Source organism: Cimex lectularius, unplaced genomic scaffold, assembly GCF_000648675.2.
Source record: "Cimex lectularius strain Harlan isolate CLEC.00 unplaced genomic scaffold, Clec_2.1 scaffold224, whole genome shotgun sequence".
Classification (NCBI taxonomy): Eukaryota; Metazoa; Arthropoda; class Insecta; order Hemiptera; family Cimicidae; genus Cimex; species Cimex lectularius.
Window position 1 is genome coordinate 591,027 of NW_019392750.1, and position 21,991 is coordinate 613,017.

Sequence of the window (21,991 nt, forward strand, 5' to 3'; positions counted from 1 at the left end):
AAATACAAAATCGATCGCCAAAGCCTAAAGTTTTTTAAAAATATTCCTAAGAAACAATTCTAAGAGAAACTATTTTGAAGAGAAAAGAAATAAAAAGGAGATGAAATGACCAAATAGTTGATACTTAACCTAGTATGAAAACATATTAAGGGTATTCACGATCTTTGTGTTAACTCTGTTAGGTCCTGCTTATCGAGAAGAATGATGACGTAAATTTGTAAGAATCGGCTAGGTGTTAGGTCGAAAATGTAGTCACGTTGCTATCCGTTAGGGCGTAGGTAACCAACATGGCAGCCATGAATTTAACAGCAGTTTTTTGTGTACACGTATTGTTATTCTTAAATACGTATTAACTAAATAAGACCAATACATTTCTTTTGTTAATTTCTTACGTGTCCTTATACTCTCATTCAGATTCACTCTCAGATACATCCCATATCCTATGAAGTTGTAGGCTGTTAGACGTTAGGATACAAGTTAGGTATGTCGGCACGAATTGAAGCGTGTCATTTGTTAGTACTTTTAGAGTGCATTGACAGCAATTTGAATGAAAGAGTTGATTAATTTTCCTTTTTTATTAACTTCTGGTATCTTACAATTTAACTCAAAAGAAAACCAAAACAAACAACAACAGGCCTTCAAGAACTGTTATAGCTTTATTTTTGGTTCTACCAATCGCTACGTGCAGCATTGCGGAAAAATTAACGTTTAATATGGTAAGAAAAGAAGGGGGCGTTCACGATCTTGCTGGATATTTCTCTATTCGAGTTAACATCTAACAAACATCGTGAATACCCCTAATAACACATTCCGAAAAATCGAAGAATACCAATTTTTCGGAAATTAAAAAAGCCGTCTGTCAAGTGGGTGGGCAGTATAGTTACCTCACCTAGTGTGCATGCGCATGCGCATGCACATACGTTAATCAATTGCAAATAAAATTAATCTGGGATCATCTAGAAAGCAACCCGCATATACCTGAAATTTTGATAAGAATCCGACAAATGGTTTCGGAGATATAGATGTGTACGCGACTTTATGTTTGCGCATGCGCAGGCGATACCTTTGATCCGAATGGGATGAAATTCATGGGGGATAATTTAGAAACCGACCCGTACAATCTCTCAAAATTTCATAAAAATTGGGCTCAGACGGAACCAAATTTGTTCAGAAAGGTCTGAAACGCAAAATGCGAGTGGAAATTTTGATTCTGGATGACGACAATTTTGTTGGTTTCCCAATCTTCGGTAGTTCGGAAGTAATTATTTTCTTTCGCCATCTATATGTTTCCGATTTTGTTTCTATAATTTCAGAAATTATCTGTAACTTCGAAACGATTTTAGTGATTAACATAAAACTTTACAGAAGTTGAGAACTTTATAATCTACACGGAATGACACAATTTGGATTCCGTAAACAAATTAGGACAATAAATATCAAATAAAATTTTTGGGAAGATTTTGTTGATTCCATCATTACTTTTCTCACTTCCACTGATATATTTTCCCGGAATCGAAATAGGTAAATGATAATCTGAAATTCTCAAAATTTTGTACTTTGGAGAGAATGAAAAAGGCATGCTTAGCCAAAGGCCACAAAAAATCGTAATAGTGGGGCGGGCCGATAGAGAGTCCTGCGTATCAAGGTCAAGAGCCCTGTCGATAGGTGATATGACGTAGAAAGGCAATATCTTCTCCCAATTAAGGATAGGCTATGCGGGGTTGACTTAAAGACACTTTCTTTTGAGCCAAAGCCCGCCTACTTGTTTGCTTTGCATTTAGAGAAAGGTGTGGTGATTAGTGACCGTTAATCGATAATTATTCAGAAATCGTGAGATGCGGTCTGCTGTGATGTAGGTTTCAGAAAAACATTTTCTTTATCGTGCCAACGTTTCGATCTTTATTGAGATCATTTTCTCAGAGTTTGAGTTCATTTTTGAGAGTGCCCCACACACGACACGCAAGAATGGCACAATTACACAGAAGACAAACTCTTTGAGCCCTGAAGATGATCCCAATAAAGATCGAAACGTTGGCACGATAAAGAAAATGTTTTTCTGAAACCTACATCACACCAGACCGCATCTCACGATTTGAGAATAATTAATTTAGAGAAAGGTTGCTCGATGTGTCCCACCTAATTAAAGGGTGCAACAGTCCAGGACACTGTATAGAGAGCTTGTAGGAATGCCACCCGTTATGAGAATCGTTCTTGAGCATGGAAGTAGTATCTGGGTCCCCTGTTCCGATTTTTGGAAGAAACAGCGTTGTTTTAATATATATAATCCTGATAATTTAGTGTACCTACCTTGTGCTGAGAGTAAACGTGTTGTTAGCGTGAGTAGTTATATAATAGGTGTATAGGATGTGGGCATTCAGAGACCATTTCACATTGGAAGAAGCATGATTTTTGAACCACAACCAGCTGTGAAGGCAGTGCAAGACCGGCCGCTTTAGTACCGAACTAAAATTCACTAGTTCAATTCTCCCTCACGAAATAGGGGTTTTGAAATCTTAACCAAGAAACAATTTTTAATTTACCGTGAACTGTTTAAGACACTTTTTCATCATGAACTGACGCATTATCCTCTTGGTATTTCGTGTCGTATGCAAATAGAAAGGTTGATTAACGGTACTAAAAAAATAACAAATGAAAAACCGCACGAACTTTTTTTGATACCTGGTAAATTATTTTTTTGAAGCCGAAATATGTATATTTTTTAAACAGATTTTTGAGATTGGCGAAAGTTCCCAACTATTCCTTAACGTTCTTTATATTTTTTTTCTTAAAAGGAGGGAAAATCCCCTGCGGTTTAAAGAAAGTAAGCCAACAGAGGGGATGAAGAGAAGAATAGGATGCCATTAGCGGAAACAATGGTTGATCCCTCCTTTACCTGGGTGCTACTTATCTGGAGGAAAGGCGGCAAGGATTATGACAGAGGGAGTCCTACAGTGGAAAGCTTCTAGAAGTGCCGCAGCCACACTCTTTCACGAAATCGGATCAAATCTAGATCCTATCTGTGAAATACTTTGGGAAGGCGAGGCCCGCAGGGGATACCCATCGAGATTTACTCCCTTCCTCACATGTCGGCCATTTTCTAACTTCGGATACATCAAAGACCCTTCTTTCCATGGGATTCTATTGTAAAACATCGGCCCTGTCCCTATAACCTATCCAGGAACTCATCGATGACCTGAGAAGATTTAACCTCAAATCGAACTTCATTGAGACAAAAATCAACCTTGAAAAACGCTGGAGTGTCTTGACTTTTCTCCTTTTTAACAAATGGAAATATATTTCTTAATGAAAAATTAAAAACAAATTTAATAGATATGCAATCATATTTGAACATTCAACAACAAATAGATACAAAATTAAGAAAAAATACATTGTTAAAGAAAAAATAATCTAATAAATCAGTGGGCTAGGCAGGAGGGTGTGATAGGTGATATAAAAAAAAATAGAATTAAGGTGTTTTTTATTTCTGTATACAGTTATTTTTAATATATAATTAGTTATTGAATCAGTTTTTTTCATCTGAATTAAGATACTTTTTGTAAATATTATCTACTGTGAGAACGGAACGATAAATTCGCCCTTATTAAATATTGACTGAATGAGAGTGTAAAATTTATTAGGCTAAGGAGATGAGATTCAGTTGACAAAGTTAGGAAACAACCAGTAAAGGGGTGTAAATTCGCTGTAGCGATTCTTGGAATTCGACGTGCGATAATTTGAGTCGCATTGAACAAATTGAGCATGTTCGGAATGAAAGGGTTTATCCTCTTATCTTATTTTCATGGAATTTTGATAGATATGTCTTATAACAACGCGCGTATTTTGAGGAAGTTGGGATTTTCTTTGCATGAACCAATGAGGAAATTGATCAAAACTCTTCGTTTTTCCTCCTTATGCGCATGTCATTTCGCCAGCTACAGTTGAAGTTTCTTTATGAATAAATCCGTTAAATATGAAAGTTTTTAGTTATAACTTTTTTTAGTAATACATTTGTTTATTAAAACTGGTCAAACGAGACAATCTATTAATTTTGCAATGGCTAATTTAGTAAAAAATACTTAATTCACTTTAGTCCACTCATTAATGCCACACTTCACAGTTTATCCGCTAAGTTCACATCGCAACTTTGTACAGAACTAACTCAAATGGCTTTGTCCTCTTCACACGCCTTACGATGGGGTGACTATGTAGTAGGTTATTGGTCTCGGTGGCTTTAAAAACGTAGATAGCGCTTATAAGTTATCGTGAGATCTCAGTATGTTCGGGATGTTCAAATCTCGGTGTATGTCGCGATTGCTAACATACCAGGGTGCATCAACCATATTTCGTAGAACTTCATTTTGGAGCCGTTGTATTATGATTTTATTGCTTCTATGTGATTATAAATCATCACTTTATTTTGTATTGATAGCCGGGAATTCTTTCCCAGCAACCCATAAAATTATCGGGATTGTAAATCAAGTTCTTTCCTTTGCTTTTTTGATACGTGCTTTCCAATATAATTTTTCATGGGACTACTTTGTATGAAAGTGTGGTTTTGGCTGTCTACGCCTGTTGAATAGAGTCGTTCAACGACCGTGTATTAAAAAGATTAATTAATTGAAAGAATTAATTTGGTCAATCAGACCACTAAATATAATGGATAAAAAATCAATTTTAATAACAACCCAGAATAAAATAAAAACAACAATATTATCAATGTAAGGTAATATAGTTTTTTAAATTAATTGTTTATCTATTGCCATGCCTAAATATTTAACTGAATTCTGTGATGGAACTACTTTTCCATACTCGCTCTCTCTCTCTCTCTCTCTCTCTCTCTCTCTCTCTCTCTCTCTCTCTCTCTCTCTCCCCCCTCTCTCTCTCTCTCTCACTCTTTATTCGTTCTTCTTGTAGTTTTTATTGGAGTATGAAAGATTTGAATTATAACGTTTAATTGAAGGTACAATTATCCTGGGGGGGAGTACAGTGTGTAGATAATAAACACTGGTTGAGTAAAGTAAGTTAAGTACTAAGTACTCTTCTTATTTCATTCATTCTTACTTTCTTCTTCCCCGTTCAGTAGATCTCTAGGAAATACTACGAACATTTGAAGGAATATAATATGGGCAGATGTTTGTCGATTAGTGGAAGATTTTAAGGAATCCAATTACGTCCTGGACGAAGAGAAGATTTTAAGTTTTTTCTGCGGTTTCATTCCGTGTTGAGCAGATGCGAAGATGTTAGACGTTTGGGTTAAACACAGATTTGGCGTTCGCTTCTGAGTTGTTGTACTAGCTTAAACCTATGCTTACTTTGGTTGTTTTGTCTGTCAGATGCGTTTCGGATTCCAGCAATCTTCACTGGTACACACGTTGAGCACCCTTCCGACGCCACAATTCACATGCTCTCTAATTTTCCCATGTGCCGAATGCCCAATAAAAAGAAATGCAAATTTTAAGTAGAAAAATATCATTTTGGGCATTCCGAAGGCTGTTTGTCCCATTCGGCAAAAAGGGATTTAATAAGCCTCCTGGAGAACAAGAGCACGGCCCATTGTGCAAGTCGACTCCCAACGTCGATCCCATTCAAGGGATGAAAAAGGCGCCACAAAGGCTCAGTTCTGTTTGTATGTTTCTTTTCTCCGACAATAATGGGCGGTTTAAAGCGATCCTCGAGTCAGGAGGGACGGATTTGCCGGTGTCGTATTGCCGAAAACCGGCGGTGGAATATTGTGGCCTTTCTATGGGGGGGGGGGGCCCGGGCCATGGACGAGATTGGGTTACAATTTGGACACTGACGACCAGGTCAGAAACAAGGTGCCCACAGAACCCTTCTGTATATGTGCTTAATGAATATAAATAAATTTTTTCAATTAATTAATCTTTAAGTAATGTATTATATCGATTATTTTCCTTATTATATCGATTAGGTTTCGTGGTCCCATTGACCAATTAAGTTCTTTTCAATTAATTAATCTTTAAGTAAGGTATTGGTTGAGATAAACAAAATCAGTGCCACGAGCGGGATTCGAACCCACGACCTTCGGCTGAATACGCCGCTGCTCTACCACTTGAGCTATCGTGACATCACTTGAGTGGATAGAAGTCACGGTAGTAAGTAACCTCCTTACTTCAAATAAGTTGTCTCTATGCTCAAGCTGTTCTTGGGAATTGGAGGTTAGAGGAAAGAATTTCAGTGTCACCAGCATAGATGGAGATGATGGTGGTGGGATGTATTGGAAAGTGAGCAGTACAAATGGTATAACGGATGGGACCAAGAATGCTCCCCTGTGGGACGCCGGCCCGTATTTGCCTGATATCTGAATTCTCGTTGCCGCGCCTCATTCTGAACCAGCGATCAATTATACAGGATCCCAGAATCATCCATTATTGAATGAAAATGCGCAGCGGCTGATTAGTTCATCAAATTACAGAAACTGATGTGAAAGGACTATTTCAAACTCTAAAACTTTGTTAAGACATAATACAAATATTGTGCTGTCATACAGCATAGTTTCGATGCTCGTTCAAGTTGGTTTGAAAGTAGTACTATAGTTTCATAATTTGTAGTAATAGTTGATGTTTAATTGGGACATTTATTTATTTTATAAACGGATTAGAGATACTCAATTTGGTTTTCATTGTTTTGGTGGCCCTCTTCCCACTTGTGACCTTACATTTATAAGCCTAAATCCCGACATTGCAACCTGTTTGTTTCGTTTATGTGTTACTTTTGTAATGGATGAATTATTTTGCATTGTTTTCACTGATTACAAAATTGTATTGAATGTTTCAGAATTCGAGAGAACCCATTACCCCGATGTGTTTGCTCGTGAGCGATTAGCTGAGAAAATCGGGCTGCCAGAAGCTAGAATTCAGGTGAGAAACTATTTTTCTATTTGCCTTTAAAACAATTCGAACCGTTTAGGCAATTGGAGAGAGTTTGGAAAGAAAGTACTACCTTAACGTGCTAATTTCTTCAAGGTTTTCCCATAGACAAATAATTAGGGAAACCCAGAAGTGAATAAAAGAGTCGGAAAACGTAAAAATACCTCGTTAATTTCTTTAATTTTAATATCCGGAAAAGAGGAGCTCGCCTCTTTCAAAGCCAGTTTACATTAGGTAGAAAAGAGCGAAAGTTAGAGGAGAAATGGAGTCAAGTCGTAGGTGAGGGGGTTGTTTAAACACTTCATTTTAATTAAAATTAAATGTTTAAAATTCACTTTCTGAAACAAGAAAATGGTTGATCTGAAATTAATACAAAAATATGGCGTCCAAAAGTAATTACACAATCAATATTTCATTATTAATTATAATAAAGGATAATATAAAAAACATAAAATTATTTCCAAAAACTAATTATTTATGTAAAAATCAATATTGCGAAATACAAAATAAAAGATTTACCGAAATCGTAAAGAAAGGAGCTGTCATTACCTTTGATCAGACCTGTTTATACAGCCTGCGATGCAATTCGATGTCCGGCGATTAGAAGCTTAAATCACACGAAAGGAGATGTCATCGAGTTTGCATTAATCAGGGTCCGACCTGTTTAGGGCCCATTCACCCTGCCTTCGATACGACAGCATGTCGGTCGGTTTGAAGCTAAACATCGCAAAGAAAGGAGCTAACACTGACTTGACATGGATCAGAGTGCTGTTTACACTGCGAGCGATGTGAAGCGATATGGCGCAATTAAAAGCAGAAATCGCAAATAATGGTATGTCTCATGTGATCTGAAAAAGTTTTTTATTCTAATCTCCTTTAATTGGGGGTTGAAACATCAATTATTTCTTGTGCCACTCGGATCCTCCCAGGATTTTATTTAGAGAGTATGTTGAAAAAAAACAACAGTGAAATTAAATTTTCACGATACCTTCTGACTAGAGTCGAGTTAAATGGTGCATTATACAAATAAAATTTCTTATTTATTATATTTTTTTTAAATTAAATTTATTTATTAATTTTCCCATAATATTATTAAATGGTATGGTCAATAGACCAACCATTAATTTTACAATAATATTATAAAATAAATAAATGTTTACGTTCTTATAAACCCATTGGTACAATAAGATTTACATTTCACTATTCACTATTCATTTTTAACTACACAAGTTCATATGGCTTTGTTCTTTTTAATCTTCTGACCGTGTTTCGGTTATGTGAGAGTTTGGTCGCTTCCACATTCTCGTGCTGGCTGAGGCGAGCCTGGTGTTTGGCGGCAAATCTTTGCATTTCGCCGTGACTTCAGGGATCTTGAGATCCCTATGTAAGTCCTCATTCCTTATGTACCAAGGTGCATTGACCATGTTACGTAAGATTTTATTTTGGAGTGTTTATATGATTTTGATATTGCTGTGTTTGGTACAACCCCATAGTTGAATACCATATGTCCACATAGGCTTTATGACTTGTTTTTATAATAATATTTTATTTCGTATAGCAAGGTTGGAGCCACGTCCTATCAACCAGTATAATTGTCTATACCTTAAACCTATTTCTGTCCTTTTTTTTTCTTCACGTGTTCTTTCCCTCTCAGCTTGGCATCTAAGGTCATTCCCAGATATTTAGCCGTATTGCTGTATGGTATAGTAGTTCCATCGATTGTGAGCGACGGAACATGGTCCACCTTTTTGTTTGTAAAGATTAGATGAACTAATATAATATATAACCAAAGCTGATTTAGCTTGATTTTCCATTTTTTTTGTCCATTCGTTTATCTTATTACATGCATTTTGGAGGATTTTGGTTGAATGGGTGATAGTCGGTCCTAGTGATATCACCGCTGTGTCATCTGCAAACGTAGCAATTTTAACTCCATCTATTTTCGAAAAATCACTGGTGTATAACAAGTAAAGCAGTGGACCTAATATGCTACCTTGTGGCACTCCTGCACTTATTGTTTTTAATTTTGAATATTGATCTTCTTGTTTGACTCTAAACAGTCTGTCAGTTAGGTAGGAACTGATAATATCGACATACTGCTTTGGTAGCATACCTTTTAGTTTATTGATGAGTCCTTCGTGCCAGACCTTGTCAAAAGCTTGTGAGTTTTATTTTAGCTTTCGTTTAAGTTTTTGAGTCATATTGTTAAGAATGTTATTGTCTGCAGGGTCTCTTGATTGTTGCTATCTTTTCCTAGCCTTTCTTTTCTTATTTATTATTATAAATAATAATTTTATTTGGTGTAATGGTTTTATTGCAAAACAAAAAATGATACTTTATAAATTGAGCCTTGAAAAGAAAAGTCGATAGTTTATTGGTGTGAGGAGGGCGAAATCATACCATTTTATAGATTTTCTTTCTATATGATTCGAATTTTTTATAACAACTTTTTTTCAAAAAATAGTGAGATAAGGTGGACATTTTGATAAAAAATCTAACAATAAATAAAATTGATTTATTTTTCCATCTTTGGCGTTTCAAATCAATACAATAAAACCGATATATCAAACATTTTATTTTGAGGTTTATAAAACATTAAGTAATAGCGTCAGGCCCTGGTCGGTATGAAAAAACAAGGACAAAATAAATAACTCACTGATTGATGGCCAACTGAGGGAGGGGCCAGTAACGTATTTTTTGAACTGGAAGTGTAATTGGAAAAGCAGAGCCGGATAGGTATTTCCCTTTAATGAAAAGGGCCGGCAGGAGTGAAAGAGATACATTGTATCTGTGTATAGGGCCATATTTCCCCTCTTCTGGCCATGAATCAAAGGGCAAACCCGAACTAATCTAGATAAGTAATGTTCAAGTCATTTAGATAAGTAATATCCAGTGGGTTACACGAGTAGTAGGGGGTCAGCTCTCAATTGCTCGCCTTTGAATGGAGATAATTAACTGTGCACCACCCTCTTTTACCTTCGCCCATTCGATAAATATGTTTTTAACTCGAATCCGCCCCCACCTCTCCAATGACCTGTACAAACAACGTTTACGCTTTGTCAGCCTGATGATCTGTGATAACTGTGTGAGTGTCTAACTTGTCCCGATATAGAGACATGAATATTTTTATTATTGGGAAAAATTGTTACATCAGGCCATTATAACGACCAGTTGAGCTTTTGTTTTACTCCAGATCACCGCGGAATATTGGGAAATTTATTAAAACAAGTTATTCACGGATCGTTAATGGACTTCGACGTAAGATGTAATGTTCGGGGTGTGACATACTGCGTCCTTTGATAGGTATCGTACATACCCCTGTCTCTATAGCACACTGGTGATTCCTAATTTATCAAGAAATTTGATTAGTATCCCAGGTTTCAATGGTTGAATATCTTCTACGGCCACCTTGTAGATCCCAAAACACTCCCACCTTCACGCAAATATAGCGCCATAGTTTATTAGTAGGTGCGCCTCTACTGCTTTTCAGAATCTGAACCACGTTGGATTATACCAATCTTTCTTAAATATCCCTTCAGTCATCAGTGTCCTGTTAAGAATCCTGTTAGGATTCGAATTTTTTATTACTTCCTTTAATCGATTCTGTTGTTTCTTTCCTTTTCAAATTTGCTAGAACGTTCTTGAATTGTTTGTGTCCAATGAGTGACCTCCACTGTTTCCTCATTTTCATTTTGTCTTTTTGTATAAGATACTCATTTATAGTGTGATTCCCTATGCCATAGAAGGGCTCAGGACCTATCATCGGTATAGAAGCCCCCTTCCTTGCAAGGGCGTTCGCTCTGCAGTTTTCCTCTACACCTACATATCCTGGGACCCAGCAAAGAGTAACTTTATTTTGTATAGCTAATGTGTTTCGTTTATTTTTGGAATTCAGCACCATCTTTCACCTAATGATGTTGGAGCTATACTTCGAGGTAAGAAGGAATAATGATCTATACCGAGTGCCGATCATTATACCCAGCATAACATATAAATGTGATTTGATGGTTCAAAAACCACATGTTTGACGTACATTTTCATTTTTTTATTGCCAATTCCTCGAATAAGATCCATGTCGAATATTTCTCCAATATTCCGTGAACTAACCTTTCTTATAAGATTATTTAGAGGTCGTGATTTTCTTACAAGAGTGTACCAGAGTGTGTGGTGTGTGTGTGTGTGTGTGTGTGTGTGTGTGTGTGTGTGTGTGTGTGTGTGTGTGTGTGTGTGTGTGTGTGTGTGTGTGTTAGTTAGATTTGGTTAAGGTCAGGACTTTTTGCTGGCGACTTTGGAGAGTTGTGATGTATTTTTCAATGTTTCCTTAGGTGGACGAGCATTATCATGCAGCAATCATTCAGAGTCTAATAAAATTATTAAAGGTACATCATTTACAATCAGGTACATCAAGGTACATTCTCTACATAACTTAAGTCGTCCAAAACGTTCTTGGATTGTTACAACTCGGTACGTGCCTTCCAAGAAATGCCAGAATTTGATAGACCCTCCTCCACGTCGTTCTCCAGGCTCTTTCACGACCATCTGGGCTGTTAACGTCTCATCAGTGAATAGGACATTTTCCCATTTTTTAATATTACAAGTGTTTCCATGGCAAATCGATCTCTGCAGTGTTTTGTTGTGAGGAGACCTTTCAAGGGCCTTCATGATCTAAGGTTTGAGGTACCTCTCAGTTTTCTTCGTTCCAGCTTTTAATGCCCGAAGCTATTCAATTATGGTGCCTCGAGTGCCTCCCAGTCTCCCTGCACCTCTTATCGCCCTTGAAACTGAAAAATAAGGAATCCCAAGGCGATGTAGCGCTATGAACTTCTTCATGGAGAGTGGCGATTCTAACTGATTCTTGGCGGCTTAAACGAATCATTGCGTCACAAACAAAATTAACAGAGGAAAGAAAATTGAGAGAAATTCTTACCTGAAGCTAACAAAAGTTAAAATCGCCTGAAATGAGCTAAGAAATTTTTAATTTGATTTTTTTACAAAACTGGGAAAGAGAATGTTTCAAAGATCTTCTTCTTCCATTTCTTCATCGGGCAGAATACTAACTTGCTTAAACAGTCGTGTTAATTAATTTGAACCAAATAATACCGATATCTCATTAAATAATAACAAGGTTAAGGGGGTTTCAATAAATCTTGTTTTACATTAGACTAAAACCGATTTTGCACGGAATGAAACTGATCCCGTGAGATGCCCTGCTTTAAAAGTAAATATTTTTTCTAAGATTTGAATCAAGTGTTCTGGTGAATCTTGATTTGAATTTTAAATTCGCTAGCGCTGTTCAAAGACTCTCGTCTTTTTCTGTATATTCTATGTCGAAAACTATCTTCCCAGCTTCATTCGATCTCGATTATAAAATAGCATCCTCTGAAAAGTTATATTGTTTTCCATTTCGGCGCACTTTTCTCTCACACTGACAACAAGGGTCTGACAGTCCAGCAGAAAATAAAGTGTCGTCTAAAAAAAAAAGAAATGCGTTTCAAAATGAAAATCCATCTAGTAGAAGAGTTAAATAAAATCCAAAAACCAGCTTTTCCTCCGAGAAAGGTTGCTACCCTTTAAAACGAGGGTGTGAAAGTAGAAGTTTTAATCGTTAAATTATATTTTATCCAAAGTTATGGTAGAGTTATATTATATTAAAAAATATGGTTATCTCAGTTAAAAATTCGATAATTGGTCGTGCATTTATTTTAGAGGACATAGAGTCCTATCGGAAGGAAAACGAGTTAGTGTGTTATCTAGTTCTAGTTCTAGTACTAGTTGTGTTTATAGTTCAAGGTATGTTGATGTAGCTTTGAAATCTTGTATAGTGTCTGATATTCCATTGTAGAAAGTGGATAGACGCGAGGTTTTTTCCTTATTTCCTTGGCACGCTTTGATGTGTCGTTCCGGGTTCGTTTTATTGTCGAATAGGCCATTCTGGAGCCGGGGGCGGCAATATCGAAATAACGCGGCCCCCGGTTTAATACGGCGTATCCAGACTAGAAAAAATAAAAAGGGCCGTAACCAAACAGGGCTGCCCATTTTTCTGCTTGTCCAAATAGGAAGGGATAAAACTGTTTGGCGAGGACAAACATTTGCCCTGTTGACGCATGTTTTCAAGCCTCGTTTCCCGCGCTCACCTCCCTATGGCCCGACGTATTGATTTTACTTAAGTGTCTCCCTCCCAAGCCCTATCTCTCCCCCAAGAAAGCGAAAGCCAACTCTTTCCTTAAAACTGTCATCCGCAGGGGCTGGTTGGAGTTGCCAAATTGTTAAGCCTGTTGGCTCCACCCTCACCAATCCGAGCAGAGAGGATCCTTTCAATTAACTTACCCTCCTCCCCCTTTAGATAGGGATATTTACCCCGTAAAAAACACCGTGTTTTGTTGACTAAAACACTTGTCCAATTGATTGCGGAGGTATTCCTTTTCTTCGGCATCCTGAAAGAGACGGCTCCCTTTCTATTTTTACCGATTTTCTCCGTTTTTACTAGACTGTGAGCGGCATTACGCGTACTGGAAAGGATAAAAATATATATCTATAAAAAGAAAAAGTAGGAATAAATAAGACAGTAGGGCCTTCATTTGACAAATCCCGTGTAGAACACAAACAGATCAAAATTAGTGGGCGGGTTTAAAAATAAAAATAAACTATAAAGGGGCTTTTGAGATTTTATTATCCATTGTTTTGCAACATAATGAAATTAAAGGGACATAGGTTCAAAAGAGTTAGCATTTTTCTTTTTACGCGATATCCCCTGGTTGTCTTCAGGGTGATGAATCTGAAATTTGCCAGTTTTATCATTTTATTTCTGCCTATCCTCTGTGAATAATCTGGATGCCGGTATGATCTGAATGAAAAAAAAAAAAATCGTTCGTTATCTGCCAAAACGTCCGACATATTTTAAGGTCTTCGTATCTTAAAGATGTCTACAAAGTGACATAATTAAATTTCGAATGGTTGGTTTCAAATTTCTTTGAACACTGGCTCATTCTCAAAATTGCCAAGGACTGCTTATCCTCTGGCAACCAAGCGAAAATGACAGATATTTCATACATCGACACTGACAATCGCCGTTTGCCGCAAAATGGGATCTACAGATACAAAGAATTTAACGTTTGGAAGAAATTAGTGAGAGCTCGTTCGATTGGTTTTTCTGCTTCAAATTGCACCTGTTGATTAACGAAATCGGGGAAATTCGTCCATCTCCGCCACCCTGTGATGACCAACATTTGGGTTGGAGACTAGGAGACGATCGAAAATTACTCAGATCACGGTGGTAAAAACTGTTGTATTGGAAGAGTGCAAGAGCGAGGGCGTATAGGAAGTGGACTGATCTGTTCATTACAATTATTCAAGCGTGTGGGGAAGTATTTGGCATTGTGGGAATGTTGGTCTGTGAAGTCGTTATTTTTAATTTAGGGAAGCCGGAACAAGGATAAAGGTTTTGTGAAGTAAACAATTTAGTAATAATCGGAGTTAACGATGTTACACCTCGCTGTACTGGCCAGACGCATCATCAGTGTCTTTTTCCTTTTGCCCTTCATCTGTCCGGTAATATTCAAGAAAATGAGTGAATTTTAGACTTAGAATTGGCCATAAATTCGAACTGCCTAGGGTTCGGGGCTCAGAGAATTCATATTGGCTCCTTCTTTTGCCAACATATCCACCCTCTCATTGCGTTTAAGTACCAAATGTCCAGGAGCCCATGCCCCAGGGCATTTGGTTTCACTGACTTCTGTTAGGGATTCTGTACAATTCCATTCGCTTTTGGCCTTAACCTTGCCTGAGAATCTTCCTGGAATGTGTTCTTAGACATTTTACTTCTCAGGCGCACTTTTCAATTGGTATGATTTGGGACTGGAAAACTGTATCGGATTTATGTAAGTTAAAAGTCAGTTAAATCGTCCGATTCATCCCGAGTACTCTTTTATTTGTATGTGTCAGTGCAGGGTTATGCGTGACTCAAGATAGAACACTAACTTTACAGATGGAAATTTTGTTGAGGAATATTGAATAATGGGTTTTGCTTCGGAGGGTAAACGTGACAAGGGTGCATTTGTTTTCGTTAATTTTTATCCTTCAAAGTTAGATCCATTTGGCTATTCGTTGACGGTGGGGCGTTGGAAGATAGTAAACAAGAAAATACGGCTGTGTCATCTGCAAAGGATCCAATGAGGGATAATATAGGTCTAACATTTTTTTCTTTTTTTAAATCAAGTCAATCCATTAGACTTGTATCTATACATTTATAATAAAAAAAGAAGAGAAATACGCTCCCCTCCTATTGGACCAGGGAATAATTGATAAAATACGCTGAAAACGAATAAATTATTGGTTGTTCACATCGTCAAAAAATTGACTAACTATTGTTTTCGTAAACAAATTATCATTAGAGCGATAAAATTACACGTTTTTTCTAGTTTCTTCTGAATCAACATGTCCACTTCTACCAAATCGTCCACCGGCAAGGGATTTATAGCAAATCGTTATCGTTCTCTTCCAAGAGTTTTGTACCAGTCTATAAAATATTTCACAACCATTTCCTATATTTATATTTATTGTTACCCTGGCGGTTGTTCCGCCATCGGATCTGATTTAATGGATTGTTCAGGATGGACGATTCATAGACACTTGGCTATAAAAATAATGTACATAAAATTTAAAAAAATGAATATTTAGATCATGAATATTTACAATTTTCTGTTCAAAAATAACATCCAATTAGGAAGAAAAACGTTCCGTTCCTTCGGAGAGCTTTCAAAGAATCTCTTTCACGAAGAAGCATGAAAATGGCTTTGAATATAAACTGGTCTTGTTCGGCTTGGTGCTATGTTTATAATCTCAATTTTTAACGTAACCAAAACAATACATTTCAGAATTATAAATATAAGTTAAACCTTTAATGATGATGATGAATGTTGATACTAGGTAATGGGGGTTCTTTTGTTCCCCAAGTACTGCAGCCTTCTGGCTTATTTTACTTTCCCAGTACTTTAGTTCTGTGCGATCGAATCGATCCTTCTCCTAAGTAGTACTATGTCCTTGACTGTATTGCTACGATTCCTTTCCCTAGTTTTCTTAGTATCCCAGGTTACGTCTCCATTGAGCGGTTGCTTCGCATTCGAAGATGACATAGTTGGCTGTTTCTACAAATGGGGTCATTGAATATACCCATGTTATATAGATATAGAGACCGGTATATCGTCGTGACACACCTCTGATTTAGCCTTGTCTTTTGCCTTGACTTTGCCAGTCTTGGTGAAAGTTGTTTTTATATAAGCTTAACGTATCTAGCTCTTCTAGATTTTATCCACTTTCCTTTTGTCTTGTTTGGGTCCATTCTATGATGAAGGATTCTATGTTTCTTTCTGTTATCTCAAGAATAGGTTCAGGACCTATATATGGTCTTGCAGATCCTCTCTGACGAATGGGTCTGCCTTTTCCTTTCCTAAATTCCCTTGTATCCTGGTACCCAAGATAGCTATCCTATCGTACGAGGATTTTTTTGGCATTGTAACCTTATTTAAAATTTGCTAAGGGTTACGGCACGTATATGAAGCTTGAACTCATGTTGTACTTTGTACAGAAAACACCTGAGCCGGTTCCTTCAACTGTTTTGAGGCCATCTTAATACCATATCATTGTAACTTATTTCCTCCTGAATTCTTTTTCTCTTTTGTAGTCTGTTGAGACTTGTTGTAAACAGTGTTGTGGGATCCCTTAGTCAATGCCCATTTCTAAGAGTGGGTGTCTGATTTTATTAATTATTGATGTGTGCCCGAAGTTCCCATCCAACTTGATTGTTTTGGGAGCCTAAATGAGCTTTTCCTCGTGTCCCCGTGAATAAATATTTTTAATGTAGGTAAGTTTAGCAGAGTTTCTTGTGCAATTAACGTGGTTTTTTTTTCAATGCCCCTGTGATACATAATTTTGACAGCTTTGAATGCTGCCTAATGTTTGGGTAGCTTGTTTTTACTGAGGTCATTCAGTTTTTTCCCATCATTTTCAGTTTTAGTCGCCAAGATTTACCTATAGTTCTTATTGTGTTCATTAGAGAGATTTTACTGTTTAATTACGATGTGTGCAGGTGGGAGTTACAGGTTAATTTTTTATCAGAGATCATTGCATTTCAATGTTTTTTCCTTGGTAAATGCAATAAGTGTATTTTTTGAGGGGTGAAACTATTCCTCTACCAAGTTGAGTGCTCTTTGGAGGTCTTGTAATGTTGATGCGAATTTCCCCTGGCTAATATAACAATTTCAATGTATATCCTTGCGTCAGAATCCTCTTTCATTTAGGTTGCTTATAAGATCATCCACAATCACATAGTTAAACGTTTTAAATTAGAACTTGAAGTTTCGTTAATCTTGATAGTGCTTCGAGGGATTTCTCTTAAGATGAACTGATCCTTTTCTTGCTAAATTGCCTCACTACCCATCGTTTTTCTTAAATATGTAATTATAAATGATAAAGGCCAATAAGTAATTATTTCGGATATAAATTCTGCCTAAAGGGTTTTTGTTTTTCCTACAGTTTGATTATTAATATTCTAGTTTGTTCTAAAACTGTAAACATATCGTAAGAAGCGGACTTTTATCTAAGTAACTCAAAACGCGCTTATTGAAGTAGCAGAGCTGTCATTATACACGTTCTAGTCTTTACTCCTATATGCTTTATGTCAGAAAATGTCTTTGGAAAGCCTTGGTTTTAGACGAGGGGTGACATGAATTGGGCCAGTGGGCGTTGGACATTCCGAGGTTCTTGACAAATGATTCCTCATCTCCATATGTAGGCGGCCACCCTAAGGCATCCATTTTGGCCAATAGGCGTAAACTGTTTTGGACGATTGTCACACAAAATCCGTCAGGACGATATCCTATAATTGCTTTCAAGATATCTTAACCATACGACTTGTCTGTATTGGTTGAGGACACATTAACCACGTTTTCTAAATCGAAAAGTATTGAGTATTGAACATCCTCTTGTTCAATTTTCGTATAATGTTCAGATATATTTACTATATGGGCAAAAAAAGTTGAGGTCACAAGTGAGGATCTAACGTGAAATTGTCCATTGAGTGTGACATGGACAAGTTAAAAGATCATTCAAAAACAGACTTTATTTAAATTTATTATTTTAAGAGTTTATTAAATTGATGCAAACGAATCAAAACGCATAAAAGTAAAAGCTTATACCATATATTGTCTCCTAAATAAAATACATTTGTTGGTATGGGTAAAGCCAACTCTTTCTATTGATAATTTTTTGCCATTATGATTATTATTATTATTTTTACGAGGGTTCGCAACAGCCGTGGTAAGATCAACCCACAGGGTGTCGGTGTTTTTGATAAAAAGCTCATTTATAAGTGTACCGAGTTAAATTGCAGGGCCACTGGATTCGAACCGGATCTTTACCTTACAGTTGTAAGGTCAACCCCCCATTTTGTCATTATTACTATAATAATGGACATTACGGGGTCAGTACCCCATCTCCTGCTGGAAATAATAGACAAATGTACCACGTCTCTCTTCACGATGAAGTAGCATCAGCTGAAAAGTAATATGGTTTCACCGTTCGGGGCACTTTCCAGCCTGACTCTTTATTATATAGAAATGATTTTGCATTTTGCGGATTAATAAAAGACAAATAATAGCACGGAGGAATTAGTTGGAAGAAATAACTAGGAGCTGATATATTCGAGCTCGATCATGAAGTAACATCTCCTGAAAAGTTATGTTTCACATTTCGGTGCATTTTACTCATTTTACTCCAAACCCCTTCGTCATATTGAAATGACTTTTTTTCCTTTCGTAGAGCAATAATGACAAACAATTGTACCGAGTAATTGTTTTTAAAAAGTACAAGGCGCTGAGATATTTGAACTCGATCATGAAGTAGCTCCTGAAAAGTGATATGCTTTCCACTTTTTCGGTGAGCTTTTCTGCCTCTTTATTATATCGAAACAATTATATTTTGCGTTTTATAGATCTATAATGGAGAAACAATAGTATCGAGTGATTAGTTTAAACAAAAAACAGCCAGCATCTGAAATAGTAGAGTTCAAAAGTAACATTCTTGAAAAGTTGTATTGTTTCCCCTTTCGGTGCACTTTTCTGCCTGACTCTTTATAATATTGATTTTTTTTCTATAAAAAAGCGAAAAAGTTTGTCAGAACATTAGCTTGTTGCTTAAAATTAACGATTCAGTATTTTTAGAATGCTAAGATAAATTAAACCTAAAAAGGTTTGGACAACATCTATTCTGGCCAATAGAGTGAGCTGATTTGAACCATGGTCTCACAAAATCCATCCGGATGATATCCGCTAATTGGGAGGCAAGAAAATAGGAAATATAAATAACCGACATATAATATCTCCAGTCGATACAAATTAAATGTTATTCTTTGGCGCAAATCAACGATTATAACACGATAAAATAACATAATGTAACATATTTGTTGTTTCATAATTAAAAGGCAATAATAACCCTCTTTCGTGTGGTATTGTTCATTAAACACAATGACAAATACTTCACTCTACTATTCCATTGCGAATTCATTCAGTGGCAAATTTATCATCAACTTTGATTTTTCCAATCGAATTTAATTAATTTTTGTCAGTATAAAGTTCTCATGTTTTGATTTTTATTACAACTTAATAATTTTACGAATTTGGTTTGATATGGGGCTCCCTGAGACGAGTCCTAGGCTATGTGATGACGTTCCCGAGTTCTTGTAAGTCCATGACAAATGATATCTCCTTTCCATATGTCGTCGGCCACCCTATGGACGACAACTATTAGGGTAATACTCGGGCAATAAGAAGGGCGGGCATCTGATTCATCATAGGGCTTGGCGACTAATCTCGCACTCACCCCTCTTTTTAACTCATTCCATATCGTCTCATTTAACATATGTGATCATTCTCGCGATCCATTGGGCCGGTGGAATCCTTCAGGCATTTCTGTAATTTTAATTGGCTCCAGTCGGTATAAGATTCGTCTCCGGGAGTCCGAGGGCAGATTTCCGACGATTTTTCAAACGACTGTGGAATTTCCCGACTGATTTTAGGTTTCGTTTTAGGTGTGGTTCTCCAATCGAAGGGCGAAATGGCGTCGGGAAGAAAAACTGAGAAACCAAAGAAGAGGCAGCGACGGCGTCGGATCATCAGCTAGTCCTCCAGCGCCGTCGAGTCGACTCAACATCAACCCGGGCTTCAACTCTATGTACTCATCGATACCTCAGCCGATCTCAACTATGACGGAGTCATACAGGTAGGAATCGCTACAATCCGTATTTTCGGTTTAGAATGCAAGATTATTCGGTTTAACAGGCATTTTCTGTTTCAGCACGAGTTTGAGCAGCTCATGCTTGCAGCAAGCTCGGGAGCATCACGGTGCCTATCCTTACATGTTCCACGACCCGCTACATTCCCTATCCTCTAGCTACAGCCCGAGAGTCTCTTGCAATCCGGCAGTAGCTCATCAGTCGCCCTCGACCGGGCCCTACACTGCTACTCCTGCGCCCACAACTCCCACAACAGGAACTGGTAAGTTTCACATTTCTTTACTAACATCCAGCTGTTTCCCTGCGATATTCAGATGATTTGATTACGATATACGACCTGTTTTGACATTACTAAGCATTCATGATCGTTCTAGTAGGACTGCTTATTTCTTTTCCCGGATTAGAAGAACTTCAGAATATCTACACCGTATAAATAAACAAGTAAACAACTCAAAGAATATCCCACTATAAATCAACTAAAGAGGTTCTTATTAATTACACTGCTAATGCTGATAGAGATTAGGACAGTCGAAGATCAAAATCCCCAGAAAAGGGAGCTCAGCTTCTGACTGGGTAATTTCAATGAGTAGGAGAAAAACGAATGATCACTCTTTCGCGCTAAGTTGAACAGAACGAACAACTGGTTTGTTAAACATTTAACGTAAACGCAATTTCTAGTTTGCAATTTTTCTTATGATCTCGTATGAAAATGATATCGGATCGAATTGAACCGACCGTGATTAAATTCCAATGATGTATGATCTTTGGGAGTTGATAGACTTTTGCCAGTCGATCATAGTTATCCTCTCATCGACTCTACCAACACGACTAGATTGTAATACGGTTGCAATCGATCATAGTTATAATCTAGCCAGAATTTACACCATTAAAGAATCTCATTACTGGGTTACGTGATGTTTCTACACGGTTACAATTTAGGGTGGATTCAGGTTGATACATCGATTGGTTGACATATACGAGCAGAATGTAACAACTTCTTTTATTGAAAATATATTATTAACTAGAGTTTAACGAAAATATATTATTAGGTGAACTTTACTGTACATTCTTTGTGTGTCTTCCGAAAACTGACAATCGATTTTCCTTCTGACGGTGTCAGTTAATATACACGAATAATCTGAATCTCGGTATGGTCCGGATGAAAAAAACAAATTCGATCGTTATCTGCCTAGTTTTCGACATATTTTAAGGTCATCATCAGAGCAAAACAATATTAAAGATGTCAAAAAATTGACATAATTAAGTTTTTAATAGATGGGATCAAACTTTTGTGAACACCGACTCTCCATCAGTCCCAACATTACCAAGGACTTGGATGTTACTATATATAAGTATTATATGTTACCAGATTTTCTTTCTTCTTATTATTCGTCCAAAGATGGTTGCTTGATCAAGGGCTAAGAAAATCCTTTTCTAATTATACTTTCGATCAGTGCACTCCTGTCAGGCACTGTAGACAGTCATACAATAAGTGATGGACTGTTTGTGGAGGACGACCGTCGCAAGAACATGTATCGCGGGAGATAAGATTAATTTCTTCGACGACTGCCAATTTCGATTTCATTCCACCCAGCTACCTCTCTCCAGTTTAGATATAAGATGATAGCGAGGATGAGGTGGTAGGTAGTAGGTAAGTCTTTTTGTGAAGCATTTTTAGCTAGACCATCGGCTGTTTCATTTCCAACTGATCCGTCATGAGAATGCACCCATATTAATCTTAATTACTCTTCCCTTTCTGATTCATCTTATTGATTAGACATATAATTTTCTCCATAAATGGAATATAGTAATTATGTTG

At 37.0% G+C, this 21,991-nt stretch overlaps 1 protein-coding gene across 1 annotated transcript in view; it reads left to right on the forward strand.

The window, feature by feature from the left end:
* Positions 1–21,991, forward strand: part of LOC106668894 (paired box protein Pax-6) — a 165,416-nt gene that overhangs the window by 142,442 nt on the left and 983 nt on the right. Inside the window, exons 9-11 of the mRNA XM_024227243.1 lie at positions 6,796–6,878; positions 19,969–20,159; positions 20,235–20,434. Coding sequence (XP_024083011.1) covers positions 6,796–6,878; positions 19,969–20,159; positions 20,235–20,434 — 474 coding nt within the window. The remainder of the gene's footprint in view (positions 1–6,795; positions 6,879–19,968; positions 20,160–20,234; positions 20,435–21,991) is intronic.